General features: G+C 37.5%; 1 protein-coding gene and 1 long non-coding RNA gene across 2 annotated transcripts in view; both read left to right on the forward strand.

Annotated features, from left to right (window-relative positions):
- aqr (aquarius intron-binding spliceosomal factor) overlaps positions 1-3,824 on the forward strand; it is a 74,400-nt gene extending 70,576 nt beyond the window's left edge. Inside the window, exon 35 of the mRNA XM_082143404.1 lies at positions 3,261-3,824. Coding sequence (XP_081999530.1) covers positions 3,261-3,473 — 213 coding nt within the window. The 3' untranslated portion in view covers positions 3,474-3,824. The remainder of the gene's footprint in view (positions 1-3,260) is intronic.
- A 704-nt stretch (positions 3,825-4,528) lies between these two features.
- On the forward strand, positions 4,529-7,999 carry LOC309479143. The gene is made up of 2 exons (XR_014199168.1): positions 4,529-4,788; positions 7,579-7,999. It is a non-coding gene; the product is annotated as an uncharacterized lncRNA (long non-coding RNA).
- Positions 8,000-9,562: the final 1,563 nt, after the last annotated feature.

A 9,562-nucleotide genomic window follows, 5' to 3' on the forward strand; every position in this document is an offset into this window, starting at 1 on the left:
GCACGTTAACGCCGATAACGGCCCACCACTAAAATGAATATTTAAAAAATAAAATAAAAGTGGACGAAAGACCCTTCAACCATGTTATGAGTGTTGGCACTGCATAGTTTGTCCACCAGAGGGCACTATACAAGGAAGATCGCTAACATCAATGAGCTTGGAAATCACAACGAACTTATTCTGCCTAAATAAAGTAATGATTACTGTATTTATAACTAGCATATCTGTAGTTCCAGTCTCTGCATTGTAAAATGTAAGTTAGGCACGCGAGGAGTGAACATTTAGACATAGAGAAAAAGTATCAAACATAGCCTGTGCATTAAAGTTAGCTTTTCTTTTACACGTGTGTGAAATCCAAGTGTGCGTTGCTGACTTCGTTTAGCCGCAGCATTAACGAGTCACATAATGTATTTAGTGCATCACTAAGTAGTAGATTTTAGAAGGCAGGCAGCAAATGATGATTGAAAATGGTTTGTTGTAGCTTGATGGAATAGATGGATAGAATTAAAAGAGTGCAGGTAAAGGGATAAGCAAGTTGACATTGTAATTATAAGGTAGCTTATAACATTGACATTTGGCAGACGCTTTTATCAAAAGCGACTTACATTGCATTTCAAGGTACACATTTACAATCTTATCAGTTCTTCACACACACACACACACACACACACACACACACACACACACACACACATTATTACATAATTGAATTATTACTGTCAATATTAATAATAATATTTGACTTTTTTTTGTTCAAAGGACTTTAAGTTTCATATCTTAAGTTTGTATTTTTATACATTATATTTATCAGAACTTTAATATATTCTGTTCTGTTGTGACAATAAAACAAACAAGTTTATTTTTAAACTGCATTATCATATTATTTTAGTAAGGCTGAGGACTCTTAAATAAATAACGACAAATAACTAATGTTAGGGAAATCTGTTCATGTTTTGTTACGCGTTTCTGGATTTTTATTTTTTTATATATATCGGCCGATATATCGGAATATCGGATTTTTAAATCACCAAATATTTGTATTTGTATCGGTATCGGTCGGGCTCTACTACATAAACGTGTAGTTCTATTCTAATAACACAGTTTCCCGAAACAATTTCAACTTCTGATTCTAAAGGCCCATACACACCGGGACGAATATTGGCGCGTGTTATTCGCCAGCGTTTTTCAACGCGTTTTTTGTGTTCACACCCAAGCGTTTTTCGCTGACGATGAGCCGAGTGAACATGCAAATTCATTCCCTGACATTAGATGGCGCTTAATGTAAAACAGAAATACAATACCACTCCATAACAGTCTATACTCTGCAATACCACTCCATAACAGTCTATACTCTGCAATACCACTCCATAACAGTTCTCTTTTAACAAGATTTTTGTAGTCGCTGTCGCGTTTGTCATATAGTTCTTTATTCCGACACCAACGAGACCAGCAGCTCTACATTCATCTTGCCTTGCATCTTCCTCGTCATTTCTTCCCGGCAGTGTCTGTCTATGGGCAGTGTAGACGCTACTTGGCGTATATCTTCTTCGCTGTTACGTATGTGTGCTCGGCAAGACCGTTTTGTGTTTGAGTGCCCCCAAGTTGTGTTTTACTGTAACTTCAGAAGCTCCAGACAAGTGAGCAAAAGCGCCAGACAAGTGAGCAAAAGCGGCAATCTCATTGGTCGGATTGTTTTTGACGCGGCGCGTCAAACCAAAAAAACAAACCCGAGGCGTTTAAAAAAAATTTACGCTTTTACGCGTGGCGTTTTTCGCGTCGGTGTGCACACTCACATTGGCGCCCTTTGTTTAGTCACGAGGCGTTAAAAGTCGGCAAATATCGCGCGCGAAATTCGTCCCGGTGTGTACGGGCCTTAAGAATTGTTTGACTTTTTCAGAGTTTGCAGTGATTATCATGTTAATGACCAATTCATGACAAATATGCACCAATGTATTGTGAACCGTAAGGTCAAGAGCATGTGATAAATAAGTGTCAGTTTTGATATCTTGAGTAGTGGTCCTGCTGACCTCTAACCAGGAACTGACACACAAAATTACATTTATTTTATGAATCACTAATAATTCACTTTATCAAGAGGAAAAAACAACAGAATTTGTCATATTATGTCAAAGAGTTGCTGAACATTTAAGATGCATTGAAAATCATTTTCGTGAGGTGTCCGAATGCTCTAGAGGCCCCGATATAATTCAAGCAAAATCGAATAACTATGTGATGTCATTTCGAACAAAATCAGACCAAAACAAAGTTCGTTTGGAGTTTGTTTCGGGAGTTTGAATCCGCTTGCCAAGGCTTTCTGGAAAAGTTCGCTCAGGCTGGTAAACACCTTTGAACTACCATTGGTCTTCAACAGTGATGTCATTGGTGGGTGTGACTCTGAGGCTCCGCCTTCTTTTATGTGGAAATCTTCTCTGGTTCGTTTCTTCTGTTCAGTCCGTCCAGGTCAGGCGTGAGTAAAAACATGAACGCACTGGAGATCCGCTTCGAAAGGGGCTTTCGCACCGGGGGAACCTTTTCATATTTCCTAGAACTATTGGCGGAAGTTCCCGGATTTTGCCGTTAGTGTTCGCTGATTGGCCGAATGCACGCGAAACACCAGCACCCGCCATTTTTAAAAGAGCTATGTAAACACACAGATTATAGCCTATATATTTACTCCAGAAACTAACTCTACGAACATGGAAAACAGGGCTGGATGGACCTCTCTACCTTTACGCTGAGGAGAAAACCCATCGCATCTTTGAGGAGACCAAGCGAAACATGATTATGTATATCTGCTCAGCGACACTGGACATCAACCACACGACATACGCTAATACCTTTTCATTACTGTCTACTTTCTATGTATGACAGTTCTGTCTAATAACGTGTTAGACAGGACTGTTAGACAGATTGTAAACTAATAAACATGGAGAATGCGAGCACTGGCGTTCTCAGCGCCGTCAAAATAAAAGTCCCAACAAGCGTGTCTTACGTCGCTTCAGAGCTCCTACTGGCGGTGCGAATGCAACCAGGGAAACGTTCCTATGGGAACCATTAGTTCTCGGGGAAACACCCTGGTGGCTCGTTCCTATAACCAAGTTCCTAGAACTTAGAAGTTTCCTAGAAGTTTCTCACCACTGTCATATTCGCTGTTTATTTGCATACTCCTCTAAACGCCGCTGCCAGTTGGATGTTGACCAACAGGAAACTTTAACCCCTAAAATACGGTTTGCTTGATCTTCCCGTCTCTTTTTCTGCAGCAACACATTCTGGATCCTCCTCGTCAGGTGCAGAAAGCTGAGCCGGCCGTGAAGAGCGATGAAGAGCGTCCTGAGACGGCGCCTGCCACTGAGGAAGAGGAGGAGCAGACGAAGACTGAGGACCGCACAGATGAGGAAGATCACGCGAAGATGCCCGAACACCCAGGCAGAGACAGCGACAGCGGGGACAGTGACGAGGACCAGGAGGCCTAGAGAGCCTTTCTAATCATGTTGAGGAATGATTGTTGAAATGTTCAGTGAACTTTTGTTAGAGGAGTTTTTTTAATAAAATTGAATTATTATTAAAACTCATGCTTTTCATTCATTTTTCTTACACACCGTCTTTTTTCCTTAACTATAAATCTGATTGTGTTTTATCCCAGTGGCCAGTTTCCCATTAGACACTGTCACTATCCTGTAACACTGTTATTTAGTATCAATGATACGCTGATATAGCTTGTTCATATTTTGAATTAGAGTTTGTCATATTTTCTGTTTTCATTTAAAGTTTAGTTTTAGATTAAGTTTTGGTACTTCAAAATAAACAATGAAAATGAGAAATAATTTGTTTCATTGAAAGTTTTTGTAATTTGTATTATTTTTTTTAATGTCTAGTTTTAAGTTTTTTTTTATTTTAGTACTTTAAACAAAAATAACAATTACTAACTTAGACTAAACAAAAATAAAAAATATTGTTTTCATTTAAAGTTAAAGATGAAAACTTAAACTATTGACAAAAAATAATAAACATGACAAAACATGATATTACTAACTTTAAATAAAAACATTTCTTATTTTTGTTTTGTTTAAGTTGAAGTACTAAAATAACTTAAAACTTAAAAACTATAGACATTAAAAAACTGATAAAAGTGACAAAAAATCACTAACTTTAAAGGAAAACAAAATATTTAATGTTTGTCATTTTAAAATATATTTTACAAAATATTTCTTGTTTGTCTGCATAGTTTTTTATGAACTTTTAGTTGAGGTATTTTAGTACTTTTCAGTTTTTTGTTTCATTTCATGTGTTATATTTTTAGTATCTATAGTTTTGAAGTTTTAGTTTGTTTAGTACTTTAAACAAAAAATTGTTTAAACTTTTGTAATTTAGTTTTTTGTTTACCATTTTTATTCGTTTTTTTATATATCTATAGTTTTTAATTAACTTTGTTTTAGTTAAGTTGTAAGTTATTTTAGTACTTTTCAAAAAAAAAAAAAATATTTGATTTGATTTGAGTTAATGTTTATTTGAAATGAACACTTTTTTTATGGTTGTAGTTAGCTCTGATAAGCCTGTGGTGTGAAGGAGGAACTCCAGCACATATCTGAGCTGGATCACATGAATGAGTGTGTGTTGTGTAACTGGTGAAAGGCGTCCATTCTCAGGACGAGTGTGTGGTGCGGTGTCTTGCTGCTGCTTCATCATCAGGGTCTCTGGCGTCTGCAGGAACCGCTGCTTCGGATGTCGAGGAAACATTAACAGACTTTTCGAGGACCATTTTTTTACACAACTCAAGAGACACTCCCAGTAAGTTCTTTCATTTTAAAGCGTTCAAGACTAGCAGGTTTGGGTCAGTAGCACAACAAGATGAGCCAAGTCCAACTTTAAATGCAGATTTGAAATGTGTTTTCCTGTGTTTCATCAGCTTGCAGAAAGTTTATTATAACTCAGTGGCCTAATGATCAGCTGGACATTTAAAACAAAAGCACATGACATTCAAAGCAGAACGAGACAGAAAAGCATGAGACTGATGGTGTGATTTCCTGAAACTGGAGGTTAATGAAACTGGAGACTCACACTGATCACATGCTTTCAGATTTGCTTACTTAAACATATTCTTAGTTTTATTTTAATACTATTAATGTTGATTTTTTTTAAATTTGTTCACATCATTTTAGTGCGTAAAAGTCAATATAAAACTATTTTACAATTATGACTTTCGCTGTCAAATTTGTTTCTACACCAAACCTTTTCTCTTAAAATGGTTCTTTATTGGAATCTGTGGTTCCATGAAGAACCTTTAACATCCGTGGAACATTTCTCCATTGCACAGAATTCTTTATAATGAAAACAAAATGGGTTTGTTAAGTGTAGATTAATAGTTCTTCACGCTGAGGGAAATAAAGGTTCTTTTGAGAAGTTTTTGGGGGAAGACACATTTTTTTTCTGTGCCATTGCTGTGAAAACCACTTTTTGTATCCTTTACATCTCACCACCGCATGATTACTATCAGTTAAATATCAAGATGAGGGGAGTGGGGTAAGATGTGCCACTGTTCATCATGTCATTAAGGCATAGAGAAATCACATGAGGGTGAAGCTGATGCGCCTCATTATATTTCAGCCTGTCTGTTCAAACTGAAAGATGCCAGAGTCTCAAACTTTCTTGCACATTCATCATGTTTTTAATAAACAGATGAAAAACAGATTTAATGAGTATATCGATGTACTGCTAGATTTTTTTTTATGTATAATTTTTTTTATAAATTTACTTTACTGGAAACACTTTGAAATAAGGATTAACTTAATTTAACACAAACTAACAGTGATCAAAACTTCTGCACAGTTTCAAACTAATGTTAATTTCAACATTTACTAATACATTTTTAAAATGCATTAGGTAATGCATCGTGACATTTTCAAGGAAGTACTGTTCTTTAAAGGTATAGTAAACTAGATCCTTTAATCCTATAGATCCTGCCATCTAAACTGGTTCTGTTTTTTGAGCAGTAGGTGAACCATATTCAGCAGGACCGACGCACAACCAAAACAACGTTCTTCAGCAAAATGCATGCAGTTCTGTTTTTAACCTCTAGAGGGCCAAAAGTTACACAGTGCGTCTTTACCATTGACACATTAATAATTGGGTTACTGTGTATTCCACAAGCTCAAATCAAGGCTTTAGGAAATGTCGCTCCTGTTTGCGGCTCCTCAGACTTTGTGAAGCTGGCGTAGTTCCTGATCTTTTTCTTTGAAAGCTTGTTTCTCCTGCCAGCGCTCCTTCGGTTCCTCTGAAGAAGTCTGGCCACGACTTCAAGTTTTTCAGTGAGATCAATGTGACGGTGAGCTTTAGATGCAAACGCAGGAAAGGCTTTCAGATGGATGAGCCACTGAAGCACCTGAAACTGACAGATCTCATCTCATCAGGGCTATTATAGTAAACTAAAAATATAGAAAGCCTTTATTTTAATTTTTTACTTGAAATAAAATAAACTTTAACTGTAATAAATATAAACATGTTTGCAAAATTAAACATTTAATTTCAGCTAGTTTCCCAGGCAAGATTTCTCATTTACATTTGACATACTAAAATAACAAACTGCAACTGAAATAAAAATGAATAAAAAAATAGCAAGTTCTGGCATGAAACTCTAGATGGCGCTGGCTTTATGGGTCCTTAACTCATTTGGTAACGATCACATCATTATCTTCATGACACAGCTGATTGGTTGCTGTTGCATCAGCGGCCAATGAGCCGCAGCTCAACATTCAAATACCGGTAGTGTTGCTGTTATCAGTCTGCAGTGCTTTCAGAAACCCTCCTCTTCCCCAGCTCCACCTGTATAGATCTGCTACTGGGTTAATCATGTGCAGCAGCTCGTCTTACTCGCTCACAGCTGTGTCTGTGAATGTATTGGCTGTTGAAAGTCTCTGTACTTGCTCTGCAGTGTAGCAGATCTATGCAGTCAAGACCAAATACAGTAACATTTCCATATCCATTACCATTACCATACCAATCTCTATTACCATACCAATCTCTATTACAATACCAATCTCCATTACCATACCAATCTCCATTACCATACCAATCTCTCAAAAAGTTGTCATGACAGAACTGTAGAAATATAAAAAAATCAGCTTGAAATCTTGAGACTTTGAGATCCTTCTAGTTCTATATATTGTTTTGGTCACAGTTTTATTTTATTTTATTGTCATAGTATTTTTTTACTTAGTCTTATGATGATGGGCAGATCTTGGGCTTTGTTATAAATAGTTATACACATATAATGTTTAATAAATAATCACAAAAAATGACAAACACAACAAAATGACCCTAACCCAAAATGAAAACCGAAAATATATTAAAAATGTATCTAATTAGATATATTATAATATAATCTCAGTGATAGTACAGTAACACTGTATCTCTCTCTCCCATAATCACTGCTCTCATTAGCACTGATTTCAGGGATGTATTAATATTCGGAAGGCAGGATTGTGTTTGCACTAATTAAAAGCACATTCTTTCTCAGGAGAACAGTGTTGCTTGGTGAAGATTATGGAGTGGCTTTGAAAAATATCTGTTTTCTCCCTGCAGCTGAAGATGTCGTGTGGCTCGTGTTTCTGGGCCGTCGTATGGCTTCTGGTGCTGCTGGTTCTGGGATGGCCCTTGAGCATTATGCTGGGGGGTCTTTACGGCCTCATGGCCCCGCTCACCGTGTGTGTCGGCCTGGACCGGCTGGCAGACCTGCTGATGGAGGGAGCCAACCTGGGCCGGAAGTGTGCTCAGAACATGAGGCACGGCAAACCACTGTGCTGAGACCACGAGAAGATTCCTCAGTTCCACATCTTTTCATTTCAGCTGTATTAATCCATGTGATTTACTGTCATTTACTGTGCGCTTGGTTCACTGTGTGACTGACTCATCCTTAAAGCCTTAGTGACACTTTCCTGCTTCCTCTCTGCTTCTGTGGCTCTCAGGCTGTTCGAATATGAAAAATTAAAATATTCTGAGAGTATTCTGGTACTGATGTCTTCTGGTACTGAGTTCACAGTGTTGAAACACATGAGTGAGTGTACTGCAATTACTTCTTTTTTTTTTTTCGTGGCGGAAACAAGCTTCCATTCCTTACTGCTTGTCAAAGCAGGACATCACTAGGCTTTTTTAGGCGGCTTTAAAGGGATGGTTCGGAGTAAAATCAACCTAGGGTCCTTTGCACCATGACCAAACACCCCCCAGAAGCCTTTTTTCCCTTGGTTGAACATTATTAAAGTTAGAGCTCATTTAGAGATATCAGCCGAATGGCTTAGTGCAGCGCTAATGGATCCTATGATGTATCACGTAAAATTACCCCACTAATAATGCCCAGAATGGTACCAAACTTCTACAGTCATACAAATAAGTTCTGTACTCATAAAACGAGGCATTGGAAAGCGATGCATAAGGATGTAGTGTAACAACGAATTTATAATTTTTTTCCAAAGTGTTGACAACTTAGTGTTAACTAATAATTGTTGCAAACTGGTACTACCAACAAAATATTAGTGCATTCCTGGAACTAGGCGTCTCTACACTACATCCTTATGCATTGCTTTCTGTCAGGACTTTTACGTGCTTTTCCCAAACCACTGAAGTGACCTCGAAGTCCGGGTTAGCGGTAGCATTAGCCATCAGGCAAGTGTTATTTAAATAAACTCCTGATGTACTTACAAACTTTCCAATGCCTCAGTTTATGAGTACAGAACCTGTTTGTACTACTGTAGAAGTTTGGTGCCATTCTGGGAATTATTAGTAGAGTAATTTACGAGATACAACCTTGGATCCATTAGCGCCTGCACTAAACCATCCGGCTGATATCTCTAAAAAGCTAAATAAATAAAACCGATTTGGGCAAATTTAGTTTGTGTAGGCCTGCTAAGTAATTTGGTGAGGTCAATTTGGAAAGAAAGACTACACCCCTGTGCACATTTAAATATATATGCAAATGTGCATTGATTAAACACATAATATGCATGTGCACACGTCACCATTTTCACAAATACTAGTTCATTGCATCTGTCACGTGACAAATGAACGAAAGACTCTGTATTTATCTTCCCTGTAAATAATTTTTGACTGCATTATTGACTGCAGAATCAAGATTGCATAGGTGGATGTGTTCAGGGAATATGTGTTGTTAAAAGTATAACATTTAAAGCACCTTAAATGAACGAAATGACTAAAAACAAAATCAGTTGAAAAAAAATGTTCCGAACTTCCCATCACTGATAACGTTTTTCAAAAAACCGAGATGAGGATTCAAATGCATTGACTACTTTATTCAAACAAAGTAAATCCCGGTAACAAACAGGCTTTCTCTCCGTGAGAAAAACATAGGACATCTCCAGACGAAGAACATGAGAAACACTGAGGTATTTATACACATGAGGGGTGATTGGCAAACAAGACACACCTGGGAACAATCGGGAAACAATTTCTTGTTTTTCAAACAAGAAAAACTACAAAGGACTACAAGACATGGTGCAAACTAGGAAATAACAGAACAGTCCACACGTGACAGGGGAACACAGTCAGAAACCTC

Source organism: Leuciscus leuciscus (genome assembly GCF_965113295.1).
Source record: "Leuciscus leuciscus genome assembly, chromosome: 17".
NCBI lineage: Eukaryota > Metazoa > Chordata > Actinopteri > Cypriniformes > Leuciscidae > Leuciscus > Leuciscus leuciscus.